The sequence below is a fragment of the Vanacampus margaritifer genome, chromosome 13 (genome assembly GCF_051991255.1).
Source record: "Vanacampus margaritifer isolate UIUO_Vmar chromosome 13, RoL_Vmar_1.0, whole genome shotgun sequence".
Lineage (NCBI taxonomy): Eukaryota > Metazoa > Chordata > Actinopteri > Syngnathiformes > Syngnathidae > Vanacampus > Vanacampus margaritifer.
The window spans coordinates 11,624,111-11,651,920 of NC_135444.1; the positions used below are offsets into that span (position 1 = coordinate 11,624,111).

The 27,810-nt window shown below is 38.8% G+C and overlaps 3 protein-coding genes across 3 annotated transcripts; 2 read left to right on the forward strand and 1 right to left on the reverse strand.

Moving 5' to 3' along the window:
• The first annotated feature begins 691 nt into the window (after positions 1-691).
• On the forward strand, positions 692-7,028 carry cpox (coproporphyrinogen oxidase). Its single transcript, XM_077583321.1, has 7 exons — positions 692-1,380; positions 2,229-2,372; positions 2,521-2,631; positions 2,754-2,895; positions 3,159-3,377; positions 5,280-5,384; positions 5,455-7,028. Exons 1-7 carry the CDS (start codon positions 819-821, stop codon positions 5,537-5,539), a joined length of 1,368 nt encoding a protein of 455 aa, XP_077439447.1. The 5' UTR covers positions 692-818; the 3' UTR covers positions 5,540-7,028.
• Positions 7,029-9,873: 2,845 nt separating this feature from the next.
• Positions 9,874-15,352, reverse strand: prrg1 (proline rich Gla (G-carboxyglutamic acid) 1). The gene is made up of 4 exons (XM_077583323.1): positions 14,570-15,352; positions 13,826-13,866; positions 13,059-13,219; positions 9,874-11,100 (listed from the first exon to the last, which is right to left on the reverse strand). The coding sequence occupies exons 2-4, from the start codon at positions 13,833-13,835 to the stop codon at positions 10,648-10,650; spliced, it is 624 nt and encodes a 207-aa protein (XP_077439449.1). The 5' UTR covers positions 13,836-13,866; positions 14,570-15,352; the 3' UTR covers positions 9,874-10,647.
• Positions 15,353-18,446: 3,094 nt separating this feature from the next.
• Positions 18,447-27,671, forward strand: tmem47 (transmembrane protein 47). Its single transcript, XM_077583324.1, has 3 exons — positions 18,447-18,859; positions 26,152-26,292; positions 26,435-27,671. The coding sequence occupies exons 1-3, from the start codon at positions 18,634-18,636 to the stop codon at positions 26,611-26,613; spliced, it is 546 nt and encodes a 181-aa protein (XP_077439450.1). The 5' UTR covers positions 18,447-18,633; the 3' UTR covers positions 26,614-27,671.
• The last annotated feature ends 139 nt before the right edge of the window (positions 27,672-27,810 follow it).

Below are 27,810 nucleotides of genomic sequence, written 5' to 3' on the forward strand. Positions count from 1 at the left end.
AGCATTAACTGTCCCGTCGCCATAGAGACTGACAACATTTACACTCGCGCATGCGCACACAGGTCAATAAAAGCCCACTAGCATGAGTTGTCTCCACAAGAAACGTTCCCTAACATTGGAACGTTTTGTTAGTCTTGTGAAATAAATTTAATAATAACGCTAGGGTTAGGGTTGGTTGGTTAGTGTTTTTTATGGCATTAAAAAAACACTCAAAAGATTTACAATTAATAAATAAGGTTCAATAGAGTATTGAGAAAATTTAATAATAATAATAATAATAATAATAATAATAATAACAGTGTTGTATAGTCCAGTATATAATTGTTAGTATGTATATAATTGATGTGACTTTCAAAATCTATCTATCTATCTATCTATCTATCTATCTATCTATCTATCTATCTATCTATCTATCTATCTATCTATCTATCTATCTATCTATCTATCTATCTATCTATCTATCTATCTATCTATCTATCTATCTATCTATCTATCTATCTATCTATCTATCTATCTATCTATCTATCTAGCTCTAGTGGGCGTTTCGTGCGTGAGTCCGTGAACGAAACGTAATTTGAGTCACAAGTTTTTGGGATTTGTAGTTCTCTTATCGGGCAATGCTCAGCTGTAGGTGGCTAGATAAACTACATTACCCAAGGTGCTTCTATCAATACCGCGGAAGTACGTGTTACTTCGCGTCAAACTCTTATCAGGAATACACAAGTTCTGATAATGTTTTGCTACTTTGTGTGCGCTCAGTAACCACCAAAGAGTCGAGTAAGGACAATATAACGTGTGATTTACTTCTTTTTTTTTAAATGGCCACTATCGTTTTCGTTAAGAATACAGCACAGGCTACGTCGAGGCGATGTTTTATTACAAATTTAAAGGGGCTTTCTAGTGCAGGAAAGTGTCATTCGTCTCGTTCGCCTCACACCAGTTCATTGCTACTGACAACATGGTCGTCCAAGACTGCCGGCGCTCGGTTCATGTCCCAAGGGACCGCAGGCAGGTCGTCAGCGGGCGGGCGAAGCAGCAGGCGAGGAGCACTGGCGCTGAGTGGGGCTGCTGCAGTCACCGCAGCCGCCGCAGTCGCGGGATTCTTGGCCAACGCCAACCACTTCCAGCGGGCCGAGATGGCGACTCTGGTATCTACAGCGGTCGAGGAGGACCAAGACCGGGAGGAGGGGGACATCTTGGCAAGGTGTCGGGGATTCATGTCGCCTCCGGTCACTGATGTGGCCGTGCTGCAGGGGAGGAAAGGCGAGATGTGCACCAGGATGGAGATGCTCATCATGGAGACGCAGGCCGAGTTCTGCAAAGCTTTGGAGGCGGTGGACGGTGGCACGTTCAAGGTGGATCGCTGGGAAAGAAAAGAAGGTTGGAGGCATTCTTGTGTGCTCAAGAGCTATTTATCGCACACAAAAATCCAGCCATAGTGGGCTTTTAGCGGAAATTGTGCATTTTAGGTTCAATTTAAAATAATGCCACTTTTTGCCCTAAAACGAGTCAAACTATACCAATGTTATTCTATACATCATATTTTTTATTTTACAAAATTCCTTCTTGTCATCCAATTCCCAAAATAAATTGAGATGTTTCCCCAAATGTAATTGTCACATATTTTTCTACTTACACAATTATTTTCAAATCATCTCATTTTAAAAATGTTAATCTAATCCGTGGCGTATTTGAAAGTATTTTTTATGTTCCCCAAATTCTCAATTTTTTTTCATTACAACATTTTCAAATTAATAAGGCCAATAACCTTCCATATTTCTTGACTGATTCTAAACCATTTCAACCCAAGCTGTTAATTTCACTTCAAACAACTATGGAATATTTTTTTCCACATATTCTACATTTAAATTCCCAAATTAATGCTGAAATTTTAGAATTTTACCCAAAGTATCCACATTTCGTAACCAAGTCAAACTATTTTAACCTAAAAAATGTTCAGCTCTTTTTGAATACCTTGTGAATTATATGTCATACATTCCAATAATCATCACTTTTGCAGAATTTCATATTTGTACATATTTACCATTCAAAAATTCAATTCCACATTCAAAAGCTCATTCATCGCTTGTACTTTCAATTTTCAGGTTAGTATTTTTGCTACATTGTTAGCATACCCACTGTTAGCATTTGAGCAATTCTCAATATCACATCTCATAATATTATAAAGACGATTGCATGCATGAAACGGCGTAGGCGATGTGTTTCAGGTGGCGGTGGGATCAGCTGCGTGATGCAGGACACCGAAGTGTTTGAGAAGGCCGGAGTCAACGTATCCGTGGTGTTTGGAAACTTGACGGAAGAGGCGGCCAAGCAGATGAGAAGCAGGGGGAAGGTCCTCAAAGGGAAAGACGGTAAGCAACGTCGCCATGAGCAACCGTTTTGATTCACATTTCCACATTTCTGACTGTCGAACAAGTGGAAATACAAGTTAAGCATTCTAAGATCAAACTAAAATCAAGTACTTGAAGACGGAGAACACAAAGCATTGTTTTGTCTCAGGCAAGCTGCCATTTTGTGCCATGGGCGTGAGCTCCGTCATCCACCCCAAGAACCCGCACATCCCCACGGTGCACTTCAACTACCGATACTTCGAGATCGAGGAGGAAGACGGTGAGCGCGCCGTTGTCTGCTCCTTGACGTCAGCGTCCGTGTCTTGGAATCCGGGACACCATTCAGCTCATGAATCAATCATCACCCTTGTCCCCTCCCTCCCATGTGTGTGTGTGATGTAGGCTCCAAACAGTGGTGGTTCGGTGGCGGCACAGACCTGACTCCAATCTATGTGAATAAAGAAGATGCATTTCACTTTCACAACACGCTGAAGGAGGCGTGTGACAAGCATCACTCGCAATACTACCCCGACTTCAAGAAATGGTACAAAGAGGCGCGCGTCTGAGGGTGTGATGTCATCACGTGGGACGCGGCGGGTGTTTCTTTGCTGCATGATGCTGATAAGACAACAGCGTAGGAAAAGACCGTTATGAGCTTGACTATCTGATTCAGTTCAATGGGTGGCTGTTGTCAAGTCACTTAAAGTCATACACGTACACAAATCGACTTTCTGACCCGAGCAGTTGCAGGCCATTAACAATTGAACTATTTCCACAAGTCAGTCTTGTTAATTTTTGTACTTTCAGGTGTGACAGATACTTCTATGTCCGCCACAGAGGAGAGACTCGGGGCATCGGCGGCATCTTCTTCGACGATCTGGACGGCCCCAGTCAGGAGGAGGCTTTCGGCTTCGTCAAGAGCTGCGCCCGCACCGTGGTGCCCTGCTACCTGCCCATCGTGCACAAACGCCTCCGAGAGCCGTTCACTGACCAGGAGAAGGACTGGCAGCAGGTGCGACGAGGAAGGTGAGTGTGTTGTCGGAGCCCGGTGAGTGACTATATTCTTCCACATTAACTCTTTGACTGCCAGACGTTTTCAGAAACGGGTTGTCCCCAGTGCCAGCCGATTTAAGCATTTTGACTGATCTTTCAAGGTCCACAGAAAATTATGTGTTTGGACTATGGAAACACACATACTACCAAATGAAAGATTGGACTCTCATCTTTCATCAGAAAAAAAAAGTTTGTTTCTACCTTATTCCGTTTTTCAGTCATCAACAATAGAAAATGGTTAGTTTCACCTCTGTTTTGAAACAAACGTCTTTTAACGTCTTTGGCACTCCTCCCTAGGATTTTACTAAACGTTATTTAACATTTTTGGCAGTCAAAGAGTTAACTCATTCACTCCCAGCCCGAAGCAAGCCCCTTCGCTCCAGGCTGTTTTACTGGATTTTGACAGATTTTGCAAGGCCCACAGAATATTGTGTTCTATTGCTATAAAAACATGGAAAGAAAGATGAGTTTCTTCTTTCATCAGGAAAAAAAAGTATATTTGTAACTGTTTGCGTTTCGCTGAAATTAGTATTAGAATATTGCTAAGTTTCATCGTTATTCACAAACCTGTTGAAAACGGATCTCTTATACTCTGCTGCCACCTGCTGGCCATTTTTTCCTCATAAATAGCATTGCTTTAAGCGACCTCTTCAGGTCAAAAGCTTTATCAAAGTCTGCTGTATGCGCTAGCATAAAAAATTAATAAATATGTTTTTGGGAGTGAAGGAATTAAAAACACAAAACGTTTTTATACGTTTTGGGGCTTGAATGAGTTAATGTTGTAATTTTACAAGAATAAAGTCATATTTCTAAGGTAAGCAGTTGTATATTTTTAGATTGACATTTTACTAGAAAAAAAGTTAAGATTAAAAATTTGTATATTTTTTAGATTAACATTGAAATTTTACAAGAATAAAATATAATTTTTAAAGTAAAAAGTTGGCATCATATTTTGGCAAAAATGAAGTCATGTTTTCAAGATAGTGTTCGTGATACAAAGTTGAACATTTACAAGATTAATGTAACTGTAAAAAAATATGTGATTTTTTTCTTAAAAGTTGTATATTTTGGAGATGAATGTTGTAATCTTACAAAAAAAGTTGTATTTTCAATATTAAAATATTGTATGACAATAAAGTCAAATTTACAAGATAAATGGTATATTAATGAGGAAGATGTCATAACATTACAAGAAAAAGTAAAATTAAAAAAAGTCATATTTTTTAGATTAGTATAATAATTTCACAAGAATACACAAGTCATATATGTTCAAAATGAATGTGGTTTTAAAAGAATTAGTCAAATTTTCAAGATAATTTTAATATATTTTTTGACAGTCATTTTTTAATGAAAAATGTATATTTTTGATATTAACATAAGAATTTTATAAGAATAAAATCACAATTCCCAGATAAAAAAGTATGTATTTTGTATATTATTGTTGTAATGTCACAAGAATAAAGTTATATATTTTCAGCACAAAACATGGTTTATTTTGGCAAATCACCACCAGATTATTATCAACATCAGGAGGACGATCGTGTTCAAGTTTGTCTGGTTTTGACAAATAACCACACAAATGTGGGTGTCGTCGTGGGCAGCCTCAAACGAGTTGTTTAGGAATTATAGCATATATTACAGATTTTTTTGTGAACATCCACAATATTTATGTTGTGGAAATCTCTGCAATGTCGCTGAAATATTTTGTTGTTGTTTTTTAAACAGTATAAATGTATTTAAAAGTACATCAAATGTTTTCAAAATTTATTAACATTGAATGATTTGAAACCTCTTTGGTTGAGGCACTGAATTATTCTATTCCGTCAGAATGTGTTAACGTGTGATAAGTGAGCCCACCGTGACGTTGCCCTTCAGGTACGTGGAGTTCAACTTGGTGTACGACAGAGGAGTGAAGTTCGGCTTGGCCACGCCAGGATCACGAATCGAGAGCATCCTTATGTCCCTTCCCCTCACCGCCAGGTAAGCGGCCTCAAAGCCGCCGCCGAGGCGCCGGCGACGCTTAATTAACCGAGTCGACCTTCCTCCTCAGGTGGGAGTACATGCACGAGCCCGCCCTCGGTACCCGAGAGGCCGAGATGCTGGAGGTGTTACGAAACCCAAAGGAGTGGCTGTGAGCGCCATGGTGATACGTTTACATGTCAATATAGACGGAACATCCATGTCGTTCTTGATAATAATGCTGTTTACAAACATAATAGGAGCTTCCGTGAATTTTATTTTATTTTTTTGATCATTGCTGTTTTCTACGGAAGAGGATTAGGGCCGGTGAAGAGAGAAAAAAAAAAAGGTTTGGCTGGATTCTGACTTTATTCTCAGAATTCTCACTTTAATCTTAATTATTCTGGAAAATGTTATTCTAGAATTCTGAGAATAAAGTAAGAATTCTGACTTTAAGTCTGTGATTAAAGTGAGAATTCTGAGAATAAAGTAAGAATTCTCACTTTAAAATCTGAATTATGAGATCAAAATCAGAATTATCACTTTGAAGTCAGAATTCTGAGATTAAAATGATAATTCTGACTTTAAAATCAGAATTCTGACTTTGAAGTCAGAATTCTGAGCATAAAATCAGAATTCTCATTTTAAATTCTGACTTTAAAGTTAGAATTCTGATTTTAAATTCTGACTTTAAAGTTAGAATTCTCACTTTAATCTCAATTATTCTGGAGAATTCTAGAACTCTGAGAATAAAGTAAAGATTTAAAGTGAGAATTCTGTGATTAAAGTGAGAATTCTGAGAATAGAGTAAGAATTCTCACTTTAAAGTCAGAATTATGAGATCAAAGTCAGAATTATGAGATCAAAGTCAGAATTATCACTTTGAAGTCAGAATTCTGAGATTAAAATGATAATTCTGACTTTAAAATCAGAATTCTGAGATCAAAGTCAGAATTATCACTTTGAAGTCAGAATTCTGATAGTAAAATGAGAATTCTGACTTTAAAGTCGGAATTCTGAGAATAAAGTCAGAATTCTACCAAACTTTTTTTTCTTCACTGGCCCCTAATCCTCTTCCGTATTTTCAGTCACTGAAAGGCCAAGTTAAAAAAACAAAAATGTACCTTGCCTCTCGGCCATTGTGCCTGCTGTTGGTCACCTCACATTGACATGTCCCTTTGTGTAGAGGCTAAATGTAGCTTGCCCTACTTAAAGCCTTTACTGCTCTTTTTTTTTTTAATTCAATTTTTTTGCACCTGTGAAACAGAATCAAACTGAGTCATCGGGCGTGTGTATGTCTGCACACCACATAAATGCACTTGCTTACTAAGAATGTGGTAAAAAGTTTCACTTGTTTTTCTGGTCTTTGGCTGATTACTCAATGTTTGGTTTCTTAACCGGCAGTTAAATGTTTGCTTTTCGGATTATGTTCCATGCAAACTTGGAAGGTCGTGCTTGTTTAGAAAAGATCAAACAAATTCAATGAGCAAAATAGTCTGCATGCAAGGTTCACTACATCACATAATGAATAGATTGTTATTGGTACTGGGTAAACTACGTAGGTGATCAATCCGTATGTTGTGATCAAATATTTTATATAAATTGATGTGACTTTAATTTTGCTTTGTTCCTGCATGTCTTTGTAAATAAATCCCAAGAATTATAGTTTGGAGTTGTATTTTGCGTTTTTCTTTCATTTGTTTTTTGTAACTATTATTTTATGCATTTGACAGAATAGATCACATAAGGAAAATGTTCCTTTTATGAACTTCCAGTGAGAGACGCATGACAAATTTGACATTTTTAATGTTTTTATTACAAATCAATTCACATTTGTACATATTAATAAAGATTTATTTCCTTGCATTTTGTGTTGCCTTACTACATCTAAGGCATTTTGTAACAGTGACCTGCGTGAGTTAAAATGGCAACCAACACAACTCACCTGATGGTCATGTAAAGTAGTGAGTGCTGAGTTTCACAGGTCAACTCAAAAAATCATCAGTGCTCAGCGTGTTTCTATATTTCAATAAATTGCATTTGAAGTATACAACAATATTGCATAAGTGTGCCTCGGTCCATCAACAATTGTTCAGTCTTCCAGGGGTGTCAAACTCAGTTCTATCAAGGGCCAGACTAAAAAAACATTTACATGTCTAACTCTTTCACTGCCATGGACGTTAAATGACGTCAAGTAAAAACCTACGGAGGGCCGCCAATGACGTTAAAAGACATCATCCAATTTTTTTTGAAACGGGTGGAGGAAAGCCTTGGCCAGCTGTGGTGAAAGTTTCAAGCAGATCTAGTTAGCCTAATGACTATTTTTGGCCCCTAGATGGCAGCAATGACTCTCTTTTGACAAGATTGGGTAGGCGTCAGTAGAAGATGTGAGGCGGAGCTAGAGGGGACAATGGCTGGGGAACGGAAGAGAACATGGCGACCGGTTGCAAGTAGCTCACGCTGGAGCAGTTTTTTTCAAAGACGAAAAGCATCGACCAACGCTAAAGAGCACATTGATGACGACGATGATCATCATCGATGATGATGATGGTGACTCCGAGGTTGGAAGCGTTGACGCGGCAGTAGAAGACGTGAAGCGGAGCTAGATGGCTGAAGAAGCGAACAATGGCGACCGGTTGCAAGCAGCTCACACTGATCACACTGATCACGATGATCATCATCGATAATGATGATGGTGACTCCGAGGTTGACGCTGAAGTTGCAAGCGTTGACGCGGCGGCTATGACGATGTCATAAAGGTTCACCGGCTAGCGATGCTAACACCGGAAAACGCGGAGCACAACCGAGCACGCTCAGGCGGATGTTCAATCGGACGACGAAGAGCGCCCCGAGTCCAATGCATATTCATCGGAGTAGTGGGTACAGTCTGCTACTTGCTATTCCCCGGAAAAAAAGGCCGTCAAGAAAGTGTAACGTCTGCACGCGAAAGGAGCCATCGCAAGTGAAACTAATCTGTTGTGCAAATCCTGCTGCGTCTCCTTGCACGCATGGGAGCGTTACAAAAAGAAAAACTGTATTTGAAACATCCACATAATTGTAAATAGTACCACAGTTGCACACATTTGTAAATAGTTTGCGAAATTGTTTTGTCAAATTGTTACACTGTTGAATGGAAATAAACGTATTTTGCAACCAAAAAACACTTTTTCATTGTTGATGATAGCGTTTTACAGAAGTAAAGCACTATTTAGGTGTTTGTAGCATCATTCATGGACAAAAAGAAGTGTACAATTCACTCGAGTGCATGAAATAACATCGTTTCACAAAAAGCTCTTTTTCTCCGCTTTTTGTTTCAAAACAGAGCATTTCGGTGAAACTAACCATTTTCTATTGTTGATTACTGAAGAACGGAATAAGGTAGAAACAAACTTTTTTTCTGATGAAAGATGAGAGTCCAATCTTTCATTTGGTAGTATGTGTGTTTCCATAGTCCAAACACAACATTTTCTGTGGACCTTGAAAGATCAGTCAAAATGCTTAAATCTTTCTTTCGTTTCTGAAAACGTCTGCCAGTCAAAGAGCTAATCATAATTTTATTACATTATTATAATTAAAGATTTTTTTGTCAAAATGAAAACAAATCCATTGAGCAAGAAAGATGAAATTGGCACACTATTAACGTATAAAATGATGTGGCCCCTGGGCCTTGAGTTTGACACCCGTGGTTGAAGCCATTTTCAAATGTTGCATTCCGGCGGCCATTTTAGCCCCAAGGCAAATCCCTCTCAATGGACCATTGTGTGATCACACCAGACGAAAATAAAAAAGAACATTTGCTAACTTGGACATTAGGACTGACAAAAGTCCAAACGTTTTGTCCAAGAGCTTATTGTGAGCTTCCACACAAGTGCCTTCATTTAGTCATCAGCTATAATAAATCCATTAGTATCGATGCATTCCTATGCCATAAAATGCAATCTTAATCGTTTCACTTTCACACATACAGTATTTATATTTGTATATACACAGATACCATACACATGCTTGACATGGACTTGGTCCATTGTGGCATTAATTACACAATCTTCCCCGAAAACGTTTTCCCCAAAGCTTCCATCTTTATTGCCCCGTTTCCCGTATTCCTGCACATGTATGGAGGCGCTGTCAAACCGACGGTACGTGTGAAGCTTTGGGTCACGGGGAAGATTTTCACAGTTGAGTGTAGCTACAAAACTCGCCAACAAACACAACGGAGCAACGTGGTTCAACTTCACAGAACACACAACATGTATAAGACATACTATAAACTTAATAAAAATGTTTATCAAGTTAGATTCCTGAAACATTGCGCAACATATTATTGACTGGAACGTATGGAAAAACATTTGCGCATTTATTCGATATTCATGTGAAGTTTCACTTCAGTAACAAATGGTTGTCCAACTACTGAGCAGAAATTTATGGAAGAGGATTAGGGCCAGTGAAGAGGGAAAAAAAAGGTTGGCAGGATTCTGGCTTTAAAGTGACAACTCTGACTTTATTCTCATAATCACCCACCCCCCCCCCCCCATAATTCATAGCTTTACATCACAAAGTCAGAATTGTCATTTTTAAGTCAGAATTCTTAGAATAAAGTGAAAATTATTAGAATAAAGTCAGAATTCTGTGATTAAAGTCAGAATTTCGTGATTAAAGTCAGAATTCTGTGATTAAAGTCAGAATTCTGACTTCAGAATTCGTTAGAATTCTGAGAATAAAGTCAGAATTCTCACTTTAAAGTCAGAATTATATTATATTTATATGAAGTGAGAATCCTGCCAATCCTTTCTTTTCCACTTCACTGGCCTAATTCGTCTTCTGTAGAAATTTCAAACAGTAGCGGAAAAAAATGTTACGAGTGCACAACTTCTCATTCAACGAGTGCACTGAATTGTCTTACTAGTGAGTACAGAGTTCACTAGTAAATGGACCTTCTGGACAAAAAGTGTGATTTTGAATAACTGCTCAAATGTCTTTCTGTCAACATCCACGCATGTAGAATGTTGAAGTTAGCTGAAGATGCTGATTTCCTGAACGATGAAGCGTTTTTTTTTTAAGCCTATTTCCAAAGCGTGCTAGCAACCTAGTATGAAACACTTGGCACTGATCTCCAGAAAAGCACAGACAAGTCCAACAATATGGATAAAAATCCTTGGGTTTGGCATTTGCAACCATTTTCCTACCTTATCCTGGTGAGCGTTTGGACTTGCGACAGCATGGATGTTTGTTGAATTTGGTATCGTTAGTGCAAATGTCGAGTGCTGGCAGAGATGGCATCGTGCGATCATTTCCCGCCGATGCGGCTGGTGTTGATGATGTCCTCGTACTGCGGCGGGGGCTCCGTCTCCACGCGGACGTCGGCGCGGCCCACCGCCTCCTCGTACGACGGCGGACGGTCGGCGGCGCTGGCCCGGCCGGACGCAGACTCCGAGCCCGCGTAGCCGGCGGGACTGCTGTGGACGCTGAGTTCCGATTGGTCGGCGTGGAGATAATCCCTCCCCCAGTGGTCCGTGGAGACCACCGACAGGACGTGGTCGTGGTGCGAGTGGCCCAGGCCGGGGCTGCGCTGCGAGCGCTTGCGTGAGTGGCAGCAGAAGACCACCACGGCCACGGCCACTACGATGAAGACCACCGTCAGCAGCGGCACGATCAGGTAGAGGGAGTGCACGCCGCCCACCACCGACTCCAGACCTCCCGAGGGGCTGCTCTCGCGCACGTATTCCTCCCAGAAACGCCTCTGCAAAAAAACAAAACACACGTCAGGACCACTTCATGCGAATCCTTCTATTCTGAATGACTGCAAGACATTTGCAGGCCAACAATGGCCGACATGATCGTGTGCATTCGGTGACGCAACATAGCTTACCAGCTGCCAACAACAGTTGAGAGCAAATAACCCCCCCTCCCCCCACACACACATCCTCCCAGCCTCCCACCCTCCCACCACCACTGCGCACCTGGTTGCTCTTCCTGCTGATAATAATCACTTCCTGAAAAAACACATGCACATTCCACATAATATGAATGCTGGTGTCGGTTTCTAAATTGGCATATGAAGCCAGGGAATTGTGTGGTCCTCTGGGTCTTTTCGTGTTTATTATTATTATTTCATTTATTTATTTTTTATTATTTTAAATGTATTTATTTTACATATTGCATTTTAGTATTTTATTGACAGTTTTTTTTTTTTTTTTTAGTATATGGTTTTACTAGATTTTATTTATATGATAGTGTGCGGATTTCGATGTGCAGCACTTTTGGAAGCTTGTTTATAAAATGTGCTACAGAAATAAAGTGGATCGGATCTATTTATATATATTTGTCCTTTTCCTGCCTGGTTCAATCATTGTGGAAAATAACAGGATCAGCTTCCTCACATTTATTTATCATTTTAACATTTACCGGTGCTTTTTTTTTTTTCATGTTTATATTGTGTTATTGTGGAGAAGATGCGGTAAATAATGAGACAGAGGCAAGTTGTGTCTCTTTTGTCACAATAAATTTTTAACACAATAAATTTGAATATCAAGGAAAAGTTCCTTTATTTTTGCAGTTCTGTTTTAAATGTAAAACTAATTTAACAGATTCATTAAACACACTTTAAGAATGCCAAGTTCATCCTATTTTAAATATACAAAAAAACATTTTCATAATTTCTTGAATGTTGAATTGTGGGTTTTCATGAGCTATAAGCTATATATTAGTATAAGCTATAATAATCAAAAAAAAGAAACCATTAAGCAGGCTATTTTAGTGTGCAAAGAATCTATATCTGACAACACACATGTCCAAACTATGGCCTGGGGGCCATTTGTGGCCCACCATCCATTTTTAAGCGGTCCACAGCATGAACTTAAAATAATATCTGCTACTAATAAATGTGTTTTATATACTGTAGCGCTTTTCTAAATATGCAAATCAACTATTTACAACTTAAAAAGTAGCATTTTTCTTCATAACACTGTGGTAAACAAATGAGCATTTTTACAAGCAAAAATGGTTTCCTCCACTCCCTGCTCGGAGCCAAGGTCCAAATTGTGAACATATCACATGAATGACTCCCAAGTAAGTGCTTAAAAAAAAAAAAGATTTCTCCTATTTTGGAATGTAGAGATGGAGTTTAATGATTTTATTTTATTTTTTGGGTAAAATCCTAAACTATTTGCCATCGAGAAAGCTGTTCAGGTATTAGTTTTACATTAAAACAACAACAACAGCAATATAGAAACAATATGCAATTGCTTAATTGACAAATTTTGGCGTGTTTGATAAATCTAAGCTAAAAAAAAAAAAAAATCAAAGTGGCCCTTGCATCTTTTGATTTTTCTCTATGTGGCCCTCGGAGGAAAAAGTTTGGACAACATTGCTCTAACACTAGTTTCACTTTTTGTCTTGAACTACTAAAATAAAATTATGTTTTGATGATGTTCTAGTTTGAGATGCACCTTTATACTAGCATTTTTCTGTATCTGAACTGCTAGGGGTGTGTCTATGGTTTTGAGGCTATTAGCATCCAAATGGAGGAGAACTACAACAACAACTGTAAAAATAAAAAAAACTAAACAAAAACAAAGATTAATCCCATTCACTAAGTGTGTCATCTATTTTGTGTTCTACTTCCCTACTTGTGAGTGGATATATTGGGAGGTAGCGGCGTAGTTCAGAATCAGATGTAAAGCGATGACATCATCTCACCGTCTTCTCATCATTTTCGAAAGCCTCGCGGGCCTCCTCGTAGGTGCAGATCTCCTCGCGGCACTCTCTTTGGATGTTGCCCTGCTTCATCTCCTCAAGCAGGAAGTTAGCCCTGGGCAGCCGCCGCAGCACCGAGTGGGCGGCCTCCGCCGGCAGGAAGACTGGGAGAGCAGGGAGATTTTGCACTTTGTGAGAAAATGCATGAAAACAAGCATGGCGAGGGAGCAACAGCGGGGAGGAGAACGAGAACAAATTAAGCAAAGAAAGTGTTTTCATAGAAAGTGGAATGTGGTTCACATAGAACAAAAAGAGGATAGATAGACAAAAAGAGGAAGAGGGGCAGGGGTGCTAACGGAAACAAAGCCTATCCGGTGCCCACTTTTTCTGCATACTAACAAAAGTGCCTTTAATTTTGGCATCCAGCCATCGCGGGTCAAACTGTTGGGGTGAACTTGATGCGGCAGAGCGGCTCTGTTTCTCACATCTTGATAAAAAACACCACATGCCCTGCCTGGTGTGCTATTTTCTTAACAAGTAATGACATCCATGTGACTCGACGTGATCCAAAAACAAACACATGATTGCCGAAAATGGGAATTGCTTGTTGAATAAAAAAACAAACAGAAAAACCTGCAGTATGTTTGCCAAACGCTGTTGAGAAATGACACATTAGAAAAGAAAAAGACACCAAGAGGGGGGAACTATGAAAACATAAGCGATGGAGTCAAGACAGTTAAAACAAGAGTGTAAAATAACAGCAAACTTACCACTCCCCATGCTTCCTGTCAGTCTCACCGGGGTGATTTATCTACAAAGAATAAACACATTTTCAACTTGCCGATAAAAGCCAGACAATAATTAACTGTGTTTCCCTTAAAAAGAAAAAAAAGGCTTATTTTTTTTTAACCCTCCAGAAAATGGTGCCCCCGAGGAAGCCTGTTGCAACTGGTAGTACAAATGGCAAATTTAGGTAACTAAGAACAGGAATAACCCGCGACCCTAATGAGGACAAGCATTATGGAAAATAGATGGATGACATAATAATATTTCTATTTATAGTTATTTCGCGAAAAGTGGCGTCGCCGTCAGATTGGTGAGACATCTATCGTCCCAGTGTGAGTGACCAATGGCGGCCGCTGTCCACGCTTACTCATGGGCGGATTCGGGGAACCGAACAAAACGAAAACAACCACCATCAGCAAAGGACAACAAAGACAACTACTTGCCGTTCGGATTTCAAATTGATAGGAAAAAAAATATGCACCACAGCTGGCTGGCCAGTCCCGCTACATTCGCTATCCGGCTCGCCCTCATCCCGTATGCATCGTAAAGCGGGGCTGAGGTTAGCTAGATTCCCGTACGTGACATCCAGTCGGGGGATGATTTTGGGAGCAAAAACTCCCAACATATACCCCGACTCAAATGCCAATAAATGTTATTCGCGAACTACTTCATTGATAACCCGGTGTCAGTAAACATAACAGAGTACAGTAGACAAAATCGCTTTTTACCTTCTCCGCTCCTCAGAATGCGCATTTACTATGGCCTCATCTCCTCTGCGGCCCCCCACACTGAGCGAAGTGTTGCTATGCTCAGCGCGCATGCGCGTAACTGTTTGCCTCAGCCTGAAGAGCCGACCCTCACAGTTCATTAAAGAGACAGAACAGACATGAAAACAACGATGATGCCATTTACAAACATTTAAACTCACGTAAAAACGGAAAACCCTAATATGCTGTGTTAATAATATACATGATGATTGATAGTGAACTAACATTGAAAAGACTGAACTCAACATTAGACTTTTTTTGCTCTTTGAAGTTGGCTATAACAAGTTTTGTCGTGACCAACCAATCAGAGGACAGAATTATGCTGACGTTTTTCTGGGCCAGCTACCTAACCCTGTAAAGTCAACTTTAACCATTTTTAATACTGTTAAGTGTCCAACTGATTCTGAAGGTTAATAATAATAATAATAATAATAATAATAATAATAATAATAATAATAATAATAATAATAATGCCTAGACTGATTTAACTATAAACTGCTAGGTGGACAAAAAACATTTGTGAAGTGTCACATTAGAGTCTGTTTGTTAGTTTTTGCAAACTACATTCTGGCAGTGGTTATTGAAAAGGCAGCAGGAGCCAGTATGATGCTGGGAGGGCGGACAGTTAATTAATGCCATTGTGACTCATAACACGTCTAAAAACTACCACACTCAATAATATACTTTTTTTTTTTTAATTAAATGAATAATATACATTGCAGTGTAACTCAAAATCGATCATTGGAATGGTTGTAAAAGCCAAATACTTAATTGGCCCCCATTAGATTCTACTCTATTACCTCATGCTGATTGTCTATATGTGGGAAGGATTGCAGGGACTATACCATTGGGTTACATTAACCTTTCAATATTATGCAAATGTATGCTACATTAGACCACAGACAGGGGTGCATTATGGATTTCCCTCACCATATCTGTCTAAGTGTTTACTGATACATTACTTATAACAATAAATCAATAACAATTCATTTCTTCTGTATTATCTTTATGGTTTCCTGTATATCAGTAAGTCGTTTTACTTAGTGACCTAATTATGGTAACCAATAGGAGCAGAGCAAGTATGACATACAGTATGTGAAATATGGTTACCCCAGCAACCGCAGTCAGTCACAGTCAGTGAAATGGCGACAGTCTGGTATCGGGCTCTATATGTTAAATGTCAATGCGCTTTCCCCCCTTTAAGTCTATTTTAGAAAATTGTGCAAATTAGCAAGCCATTATCCAGGTCAGCAACGATTTAAAAAAAAAAAAGAAGAAGTTTTGATAGTTACATTTGTTGAGGAGTAACAATGACAATCCTAAACAATTATGAAAACAATACAGTTGAAAAAATACAAATCAGCTGGAAATACACTGCCCCGCATCTCACCTTTGCTTTTCACCTCTCACATTAACAAACTACTGCGCTCCACACCATTGGCTGTTTATCGACTACTGTGGAAAAGGCGAGAGTTGATGGTTTGCATCCTGATGATTTAGCTTTTGCTTAATGTCCCGTGTCAGTCAATGGATAGACTTTTATCTCCGCAGTGACAATTTGGACGAAATGCAAACTAGCCTAGGCAAATACATGATGGTATCGTGTGTATGTGTGGTGCAGCTCTGCAGTAGATTCCAAGTTTCTTTTTATCACTCCGTTTCAAGTCCCCAAAACATCACAGCATTCCAAAGATAATGCCCCCTAGTGGCTTTAAGCATCACTGGATAAGACACTATAGTCATCATCAAATCATCAAAACCCTGATGATCATTATATCTCTGAAGGATTAACCAAATCAATTGCATTGTGGTGTGTGAGGTGTGTTAAAGGTGACTTTTGAACCTGCGATAGAGGTTGGTTTACTGTATGTGTATTTCTATTGGACAGTGTTCACAGGGGAGTTTGAAACTGTCTTGAGAACTGTCTGTGTTCGAACCACCGCTGGTCTTTTTAAGGTCATTGGGGAATCTCAAAACGGATAGAGGAAAACAACAGCATACCTGAAATGATACATACAAGAGAAGAGGTCAGAGGGTGCAAGATCTGCACCTACAGTACAAAATCATGTATTTGCAAAAATACACTTTTTGTTTTGTTCTGAGTCATTGAATAAGGATTACAAATCGGTGTGTTTAGTGATACTGTTTAGTGAATTCACATTCAGAGGATGCAGTGACATCAATTCACTACCCGCGCGTTTCTGTATTTGTGAAAGCTTCAATATAGAGCCAATATCGAGCAGAGAAATATTAAAGCTTGTTTGTCTTTAACAAATGTTCTTTGTTGAATCCGTTGCAAGTTTACAATCCTATCACATGATGATCATGCAAAAGTGAATTTTATAAATAAAAACATCTCTGTTCTTATACAAATCACAAGTGTTTTTTATACTATCATCAGGATTTACTTCCAGTATTTAATAGTACTGGCTAAACACTTTATTATAGTTAGTGCAGGTGCAGCACATCTTAATTATAACATCGACTATCACTAGTGTTGAAGAAAGAAACAGTAAATATTATATTTCGACTCAAAAAGCATTTAAGGATTACATTTTTCTTTGGCTTTCTTGCTTTCTTTCTTTTTGTGATGCCATGGCAGGAGTTCAGATGTGATGATAATCATAAAACCAGCTGTGATTGTTCAGTATAATTTGAGAAACACACTTCAAAGACACATACTTATTTTTTTCAGAATTTAAAACGGTTCTCATGGGTTTTCTGAGGAAAGGTAAAATGTTTAAATAAAATGAAAGGTCCCTGACATTGTTTGTCAAAACACACAATGGATAAAGAATTACAACACACCTAATTTCCAGGTTTCAGTTCAAATCACTCAGTTTTTGGCAGATGGTTCAGTCTCTGAGTCTTGACTTCTTTTTTTTTCAAAATGATTACCAACAAATCTAGTGACATATGGTCACTATTAGTCAATGCGTTAGGGCTCGATATCAATACTAATTTCCTGAATCGATCGAACATCAATTATTCTTAAATATCAAGAACATGATTAAAAACTCAACAAACAAACATTAAATTCCAAATTAAAGTATATGTGGAGGCCGTAACTGCTCAAATGATTACTTTTGCTCATGAAAGTAACATGTGATTTACTCAAACATTGACATCAGCAAGGACAAGATGAAAATACTATTTTCATAATTGTAATTCAATAATTGTAAATATAAATTGTAAATATTCTAAGTCAGGTGTTTTTTAAAGGTAAGAAATTAGTTTAAAATTTCTGTGAACAGTAAATTTCAATAAAACAGCAAGTTCCAAAAAATATACACACTGTATAGGCCTACATAAAAAAAACATTTTGGCCTTTAAATCGATATTTTCTCAATTTATAAGAAAAATATATACATATGTATATATGGTTTTTATGAATCGATATTGGGCTCTGAAGAGGGAAATTCGATACTGATTTTTTTTTTAAACCAAGCCCTAAATGGTAAATGGCTGGCGTCACACGTTTTTCAGTCTGCAGCTGACTCAAGACACTTTGGCACATACCATATAAATGAACATACTCTAAGGCCCTTGTATGTGTTTAATGGACGATTCAGTTGCTGATGCTCTTCAATTGCTATAATCCTTGTAAATTAACAGATCGCACACTCATTTAATTAAACCACAGCTCACTCCTTGCCAGGTTTCACATATGTTGCATTCATGGGGGGTGGGACTTTTCCAATCCCCGAAACACTTAAGAGAACTATAAGCAAAAATGTTTAGAACGCTTAGGAAACAGGGGTGTGTAGACTTTTTATATCCGCTGTACCTGACGGGCACTAGGACCTAGCGTGCGCAGTGCCCGTGTTATTTCAGCGATCCAGCAGCACTTTCCAGGCAGGAGCAGAAGCTGCACGAGTGTCCTCCGGACCAGCGCAGAGACTGAGCATCTCCCCATCCCTGCGACCACAACACGCCGTTTAGAGGGCGCAACACCACGACTCAAACTCGTTTATGTGCTCCAAGCACCCCCCATGCTCTTTTTGAATGACTGAGACACCTTCGGCATGTCTTCATCCGTGAGCGGGACAGAGGAGGTGCGCGTGTCGGCGTTGACGCCCCTGAAGTTGGTGGGGCTGCTTTGCGTCTTCCTCGCCCTGTGCCTGGACGTGGGAGCCGTCCTGAGTCCGGCGTGGGTCACGGCGGACAAGCAGTACTACCTGTCCCTGTGGGAGTCCTGCTGGAAGCCCGTCAGCTCGGCGGAGTGGTCCTGCAACAGCACGCTGGCCGCCGGTGAGAGGCACATTGAAAACACTTGGGGAATTGTTGTTATTGTTGTTTTTGTTTTTAAAGAGAGTGAACTCAAGGCTCTATTCATATTGAAATCATGCTGCTATGGAAACTGTGCAGCTGGTTTTCAGGGGGTGACAATTAGGGAAGATTAGTCACGAGAGACTGCTAAGTGACTTGAAATAATTTGCTAGTTAATTTAAAATGCCTGCACATGAAAGAGAAGAGTGAACAATAGGCAGCTCATGTGGGAAATAAACTTAATTTTTTTTAAGGTTGAAATCAAAGTCTGGTGAGAGTGGGACACCTCTCTATTTAAATGTGGGCTAAGCTTTTCTTTAAATATTTGCCTTGGAAATGATGTGGGAATTCATCGGGGCCAAGGATTGCTCCAGCTGGGGTTTCATTTGTCCTTTTGTTACTGACAAAATGAGCCTTTTGTGCGTGCCCTCACTGGGCCACAAGCGAGGGCAACTCCGAGTCTGAGGACTCCCCCCAGAGATCCAGATGCCTGGAGATTAGTAACCATGGGAAACAAGTGCAGCGCTCGAGAAATGCTTCTTTTTCGTCTGTTAAGGAAACCGCGATATGGAGTTGTCACATGAAATGCAACACATGGAGGAATGTCAGCAGGTTATAATGCTACTTGGCAGTTGGATCAAAATGATGGTTTGTAGAGTGGCTCTATTTTTTTCACTTGGAATTAACAGGATGTAGCAACAATGCAGCTGTAAAACAAACTCCTTCCTAAAGTTTGGCTGTCCCTTTTTTTTTTGTCAATTATGTTTTCTGTTTACTATATGTTGCATGTAGACTGAAAAACTGAACTTTCAAAAGGATTACGGAAAACATTTTTTTTTTTAAATGTGAATGGCGAAGAGAAAAAATATGATGATGATGATGACCATAGAACAGGAAATGGAATTTAATGCCACATATACGTGATTCTATTCTGGCTTTTCACAATATGGTGAAAGCTACCGTCAGTCGTCAAAATTAATAAAACATAAGTTTTAAGAATGCTACTTCCACACTTGTTAGAATGTTTGGCCCACAGTCATTAGGTTCTGGGTTTAAATCTCTATTGTCTCAAAATAAAATGTGAATTAATTCATTATGTCATTTAGTAACTAAAATAAATTAAAAAACTGCAGTAATTGTGTTCTATCGTACCTTGAGATTTATTTTTTAAATAATGAATTAATGTTGAAATTTTTGAATAAGTTGAATATAAAAGTATTTATTATTATAGCATTTATCATTTATATTTTTTATTTACTAATTTACACAATTGAATTAGTGGACAGTTAAAAATAATTAGATTGTAAAAAATCATTTATTTGACTTTAAGTGTTATTTGGCACAAAACAACATTTTTTTTTTAAACCCTCCATAATTTATTCAGTAATTAGCTTAATTCAGTTTCACTGCAGTGGTCAGACTGTTTCATTTAACAATGTTGAAATGCTCCTTAAATCAATGCCGGACTTCCAGTCATGATAGTTAAACCCTGATATTCACTATTATTAATTTGACAAATGACAAAAATAAATTAATGGATTAAAAATGTTCAGTATTCTGGAATTCATTGTGTTCCAACTTAAACTAATCTAGAAGTCCTCTCATTTGGAGTGTTTTTGCTTATGTTTGGACTTTAGCGGCGAACCGTGAACAATGTTTTTGTTCGCCTGACAAAGTCTTGTCATCCTGTTTAAGAGTTGAGTAATTGTGGGTCATGCAGGCCGCCATCTTTCTCTTCCCTGGTACAGACAAAAAGTGCACTGTGGTGCCATATAAAGACATGTAGCCTCCCTGTCGGCATACCAACAACAAACAGTCACCCGGCCATTTCCTCCGGCCGCCGGAGCTCGGCAGGATTATTGATTTGAGTCCCAGTACATATATATATATATATATATATATATATATATATATATATATATATATATATATATATATATATATATATATATATATATATATATATATATATATATATAGGGGTGTCACAATTTTGCATTAATTTTGAGTTCATTTAAAGTTCCTTCAACGCCACAAATTTTTTTAAGGGGGCATTCCTGTCGCAACGCAGCAGACACATCCACGTCAAAATGTATTGGTAATAAATTTAATAATAATGCATGTATGTGTGGAGACCGGGGTCAAGTTGTATTTTACAATTTTAAAAATGTGCAGAAAGTCGCAAATTACTTCATGTTAAAGGTTAGAGAGCTCTTAATATGAAAAGAAAAATGCACTGAGCTGTCACCAACGTCTTACAAATGCAATTATGCCATCTAGTGGCAGAAAAATCGCCTAAACACAAATCAATATCACACTCTTTTTTAACTTTAACTCAATTTTATGATTATGAAATTACTGTATCAATGACAAGAAGTTGCAGCCATATTTCTGAGTTTAACATTTTTTCTCACTTTTATGTTAACAAGAGTATGCAAACTTAGAACAGCTTTAAAATTTGTGATTAATCGTGAGTTGACTATTGAAGTCATGTGATTAATTACAATTACATTTTTTTAATCTCTGTGTGTGTGTGTATGTATGTATATATGTATATATAAAGTTTGTCCACACCTTCTTTAGACATAAGGAGGAATGTATGACATTGATGTAAGAGCGTCGTGTGCGTGGATGTCAAGTGGGTGTGACCTGAGCGGATGAATGTGGAGACGATGTGTGAGCGTGTCCGTCGTGTCATTGTTCGTGCTTTCGGTTCTGTATTTGAGAGATTGTGTTATCTCAGCTATCTAAAAGGGATAAAGGTTTGGTGTGGGCTACTATGCTTAATTGAACAACTTCCTGTTTACTGCACAGTTTCTGTGCGTGTGTGTACAGTGCGTGTGCGCGCTTGTCACTTAGACTTGAGGCACTTTAATGACACACATCTTCGCCTTTTTTGCATGCACGATAAACACTAAATTGGTGCCCAAGAGGACTTCTTCGCTATATGTTAATGAATGCTCAGATTGGCTTTTGAGTTGTGTATCTCCTTTTCCATCTGTCATCAGGCCGGCTATAGATTAATGGTTTGGCACTTTCTCGCTTGTCAAGCCTTTAAGCGCTCGAGCTCTCGCTGTGTGGGTCTGTTCCAAATCTGAAATGAGAGCATCCTGCGCACTGATAAGACTTTCGCTTGACGCTGCAGTCTGGAGACATGATGGAGCTGTGGGCACCAAACTGACCCAGCGAGGAGAATGCTTGAGATGGGCAAAAGTATTGGGACACCTGGCAGGAAGTGGAATATTGACATGTTTCACCCTGCTCAATTGCTGGTGCCAGGTTCACCATGTCTCTTTAATTTTGGGTGGAGTTCCTGTCGGTCATTAGATTTATTACACAGTGTACATTGGATAGAAGAAGAGTGAAAACAGGAAGTATTTCAAGCTCACGTTAGTTTTTGCTGACTACTTTTAAATGTGAAATCTTCATTAATCCTGATTTTTACCCCGACAGCAAGCAACGGCTGTAAATTATAATTTTATATTGCACGTCTTTGTGCATGATTTTTAATGTGAGATGATGAGTTAAATTTCTTAGATTGAAAAAAAATGGGATTTGTTTACTGTGATCACTGTAACTGTCTTATCCATTGCTTTTGCTCATTCTCAATATATTATACAGTAAATAACTTGTACCTTTCACCCAACTCTCACCCAAAGTCAGCTAGGATAGACTGCAGCATACTTTAATGATGGCAAATATAGAAAATGGATAAATGGATGTTTTACTTTTGCACTATATTGTTATCTGAATTTTTAGAAAACTACTGTGTCCACTATCTACTGTTGGAGTCGTTGGCTATTCAAAGTGGAAGTGTAATAATAACTTAGCTTTATATAGCACCTTTCAAGGGAGCTAAGGACGCTTTTAAATGGAATAGAATAGATAACTCTAACTATAAATAGTAAGACGGAGCGTCTGGTTGAAAACGGCTGTAAATAATTTACAACGGTTTGTTACACAATTCCTAAACTATGTTTACACAATTCCAAGTGTCATTCACCAGTGAAGGGTCATAACACCTCAGGGTCGAGGCACTTAGACCTTTACAGTGATAGGGCAGGTCCCTCTGTACTGGGGCCTCGTGTTATTGTAAACCGGAGGGAGAGATCGGTCTGCTTTTCGTGGGCTTACCCTTAACATCCTGTGGTGACAGGGCCCATTATAAACATAAAATCCTGAACCATATTTGGGCAAAAGTAGTTAGTGTTTGTTTATATTTCAGCTGCTTGGCCCCTGGTTTCCCTCCGACAAGATTGGGAACTATACGTTAAGCAGCTTACGTTCCATCAATTTGCTAGTGGAGGTTTTAATCATTTTCAGCTTGAAAAGAACGGATATATTTTTGGGAACAACACCCTGGCCAAACAATTGAAGTTGATATCGAGTCTTTCATGAGGTTTATTTCTTTCAAGACGCTTTTCTTGAAATGGCTTCCTGCACCTGCTTACACGCAGCTCTCCTTTTTCTGCAATGCAGACCAAGGCCGTTATCGGAGACTTACTCTACATCTCGACAGTTAACAAGCCATGGATAATTAGGCCTGTAAAGCAGCACCTCGTAGACACCTTGCCTCGATACACGGCCGACATACTATACAGTCACTGGCCACAGCATTGGGAACACCTGCACTGTTAAACGTGATCCAACAAAAGATGTGTCGCATTAATACCGAGATGTGTTTCTCATTTATTGGCACGCTCATTGACACACTTGAAAGGAGAAGAGTGAAAACAGGAAGTATTTCAAGCTCAGCCAATTTTTGCTGACAATGATTGAATGTGAAATCATATTATTATTATTATTATTATTATTATTATTATTATTATTATTATTATTATTATTATTATTATTATTATTATTATTATTATTATTATTATTATTATTATTATATGCTGTACTATTAAATGAATAGCTCTTTAAAGATGTTCTGTTGGTATCAACTGGAATGTATTTGAAGAAACTGGAAATTAGCTAAATTGTCTACACTGGATTGGGAATTTTGCATTTTTGAGAAAACAAATCTCAGCCTAATCTTGGTTAGAACTAAATGTATGCACTGTGCGATCCCTCAGTCCCATGCACACACAGCATAATAAATCAACCAATTAAACCAGAAAAAGGAAGGCAAGACGAAACAAACGTATAGTACTAATTAGTGGACAACTTTTAATGTTCTTTTCGCAAGTTCCCACAGTGGTATTGGAAATTGTTCACCACTTTACAAGCCTAGTCAAAACAAAACTGCACAATATTTTTGCAAAGGCAAACAAAGGGTCAGCGACCTGATTTCAAGTCAATAGAGCATGTTTTTCTTTTACTGAAGACAAAAATGAAGGCAGTGAGATGAACAAAGAAGCACTGGAGATTCTTTGAGGACAAATCAAGTGTGTCAAAGTTATTTAGTTCCCTGATCTCAACTTTGTGAACTGTGGACTTTTGGATGGAAAAATATTGAATATTCACCCTGTGGCAAATGGTTGTCACCTGATCTCAACCCAATCAAGCATGTTTTTTTTTTACACTTATTGAAGACAAACAATCAGAAAATGAAGTGACTTCAGTCATGGCTTGGCAACATCTCCAGTGAGCAAATTTGGTTCACGCTCTCCAGTCATTAGTCGCTGGCAAAAGGCCACCTTTGCAGAACCCAGCCAACCGGGATATTGCACAATGTGTATTTGAATAATGAAATGGACAATTACACAACTTTGCACGAAAAGTTTGTGTCGAGTCGCCAAATATTCACTATTCACACAGACAGGCTCTGTCCAGGTTCTGCTAGTACCTCTGACAGGCAGAATATTAGCGGGCGATCTCATCTCCCCACATCCGGCGAGATTGCTTCCCATTTCAGGACAGGAAGCGGGAGTGGGATGTCAGGTTTTCTTCCCCTCCCTGAATGATATGCTGAGAATGTTGCTGAGCTGGTATCTGCCAAGTGGGATGGATACTCACTATCTGAGTCACCTCAAAGATACGCTTTGTTTCTTTCTCTTTGTTGAACATATCGGCTTAATGCGATGAAGCAGTTTGGTGATGTTTACATTTAAGCCATCAGAACTGCAAATGCGTTTCTCTAAACCGGGGGTCAGCAAACTTTTCTGTCAAAAAGGTCATTTTATGCCAAATAAATAAATAAAAAATCTGCCTCGAGTCGCAATACATTTGAACATTATGATCAAGGAAACAATGTGTTAGCGTTAGTGTTAGTCTAATGTACTGAGGGCCCAAGAGCTAATTGGAGCTGCACCATAACAGAATAATATGCAGCTGAGCATTTAATACTTCATAAATCATTTTCTTCTACCTTTAGACTTCTGTTTTTTGAATTTTTTGATAATTTTTCATACTTTGTTTTTGATACATTTTTAGACTTTTCTGCCTTTCTGTCAAATTTCAGAATTTTTGGGGCGATTTTATTTAATTTTCCGCCTCTCTTCTTCCAATATTATTTATTTATTTATTTCTGCCTTATTTGCTATCAATTTTCTGACATTTTTTTAGGTTCTAGTGGACATTTTATGGTCATTTTGGGGATTTCTTCTCTTGATTTTAGACATTTTATGGTTACATTTTGAACATTTTCTTTCCTGCCGTTTCAAACAATTTTCTGACTTTTTTGTCAATTTTGTGGACATTTTATGGTATTTTTCTGCCTTTCTTCTTTTGTTTTTGGACATTTTTGGGAGGACTTTTTGAATGTTTTCTTTTTTGCCTTTTGTATTTAATTCTCTGAATTTTTTGGCAATTTAATCGACATTTTATGCTACCGGTAATTTTCTGCTTTTCCTCTTCCCTTTTGCTTCTTTTATAGTCACCTTTTGGCCTTTTTAGGTAATTTTAAAAACCTTTTCATCCATCTTTCTTTTTCTGACAACTTAAAAAATTTGACTCTGACATTTTTTGAATATTGAATTAATCATGTTTTATCTAAATCATTAGTTCAATTAGTTTAATGAATATTTTATCTAAAAAAAAAAAAGTAAAAAAAAAAAAATTTGCTTACCATTTATTGTATTCATCATAAAGGGTCTTTGAGCCGACCCCGGATAAGCGGTATAGTAAACCTTTTTTTTTTTTTTTAGATCCACAGGGAGCCACAGGAGAGGGACTAAAGAGCCACATGTGGCCCCAGAGCCGCATGTTGCAGACCTCTGCTCTAAACTGTGGTTAGAAACAAACCGTAGCTGGCGGAGTCATATGTTATCTGTGTGCGCTCATGCCTCACCTCCCTCAATCCAACGCGTTCGTGTCTTTGTGTCCCCATGCAGACTGGCAGATCGCCACGCTGGCCCTGCTGCTGGGAGGGGCCGTGCTCACCCTGCTCTCCTTCCTCGTGGCCCTCGTGTCCCTGTGCTGCAGTTCCAGGAGTCGCTGCTACAAGCCAGTGGCCATCATGCTTTTCTCTGCAGGTACACAACTCATGTGGGACGTCAAAAGAAAACTGTAATACATCTCTAACATTTAGCATCAGTAGCGTGTTGTATCCGATTGTGCAGGTGTATCTAATGATGTGGCCCGTTTTCATGTCAACTTTCCAATGTTCCTTTGCAGTGGTCCTCCAGACATGCAGCCTAGTCTTGTTCCCCATCAAGTTCATCGAGGCGGTCACTCTGCGGGTGTACCACGAGTTCAACTGGGGGTACGGCCTCGGGTGGGGATCCACCATCTTCTCCTTTGGAGGGGCCATCCTCTATTGCCTCAATTCCAAGAACTACGAAGACTACTATTAGATCGTGGAAGAGAAGAAGAGGAACACGGCGCCGTCTTGAACTTTCAGTCACTTTGTACGACCACGGGGCAGAATAACAGCAAAAACAAACGATTTGAAACACAATATGAGAATGTTATTACAAATATGCTCTCTCACATTCAGTCTTTGGGATTTTGAATGAAAAACAGGTGGGGAAAAGAAATTCACAATCATTCAGATACCTGTAGCAAGTCAAAATAGAATAAAAATAATGAGTTGGAAACCCATTTTAAAGCTCATCACAGAAGACTTTCTACAATATGTTGATGCGTGTCTATTCATCCATTCTTGATGTCAGCCACCCCCCCCCCCCAATTTCGTCCACCTTTGGCTTTATAAAGCGAAAAGGTCCTTTCTCAAGCTGTTTCCACAACGCTACAAGCAATTGTTAATGTCTGTCAGATGAAAAATTCCGATTGAAGAAGCTGAGTCTAACTTCTGATTGATGAACTAAGAAGTGCGTGTGTGTGGCTATTTTTGTCTACCTAGTGTTTGTTTGCTTCCCCTTTAAGTGGAGCTCCAGTGGGTCTTAGAATTAGGCAAACAATCTGGGGAGAACAGATGGATCCATTGACCCCATGTGAAGATGAATGTGTGGACTGAATTAACCAAGACAGAAAATAACCACAGAAAAATCAACTCCAATTCCCTAATCAGGGAATTAATGGCTCCAGGAAGGAAAATGTCCTACAGAGATGACATCCTGAGGACGTTGCAAATAAAAGGAGGCTCAGACAAAACAAGGCACACCCAAGGAAATGCGACATTCCTGTTGGTCTGCATATCCCTACTTTGTTATGATGACGGTGGTGTATGTGAACAAATCAAATCTGAACCAGTGGGAAGTTGGTAGATGATCATGTGTGCACCTCCTCATGTGATGCCTCCTTGAGTGTGTGCTGTCTTTGTGAAAGAGGATCACTCATTAGTAGTGTACTGTATGTGGTGTACTGTGTATAGCTGTTAATCCATGATACACTACTTTATGTGATAGAGCAATGCTCAGTGCATGAAGACCATAATAAAGCACTAAAACTGGAAAATTGTACTTTCAATGTGAGAACTTCTGTGGGAATTGATGATCATTGATAACATAGGAGATAACGCGGGTCAATGCAAAGAGCAAATTTTGATCAAGTGCAACATAAATAGAGTTTGGCTTTGAGTGAGTTTCCTG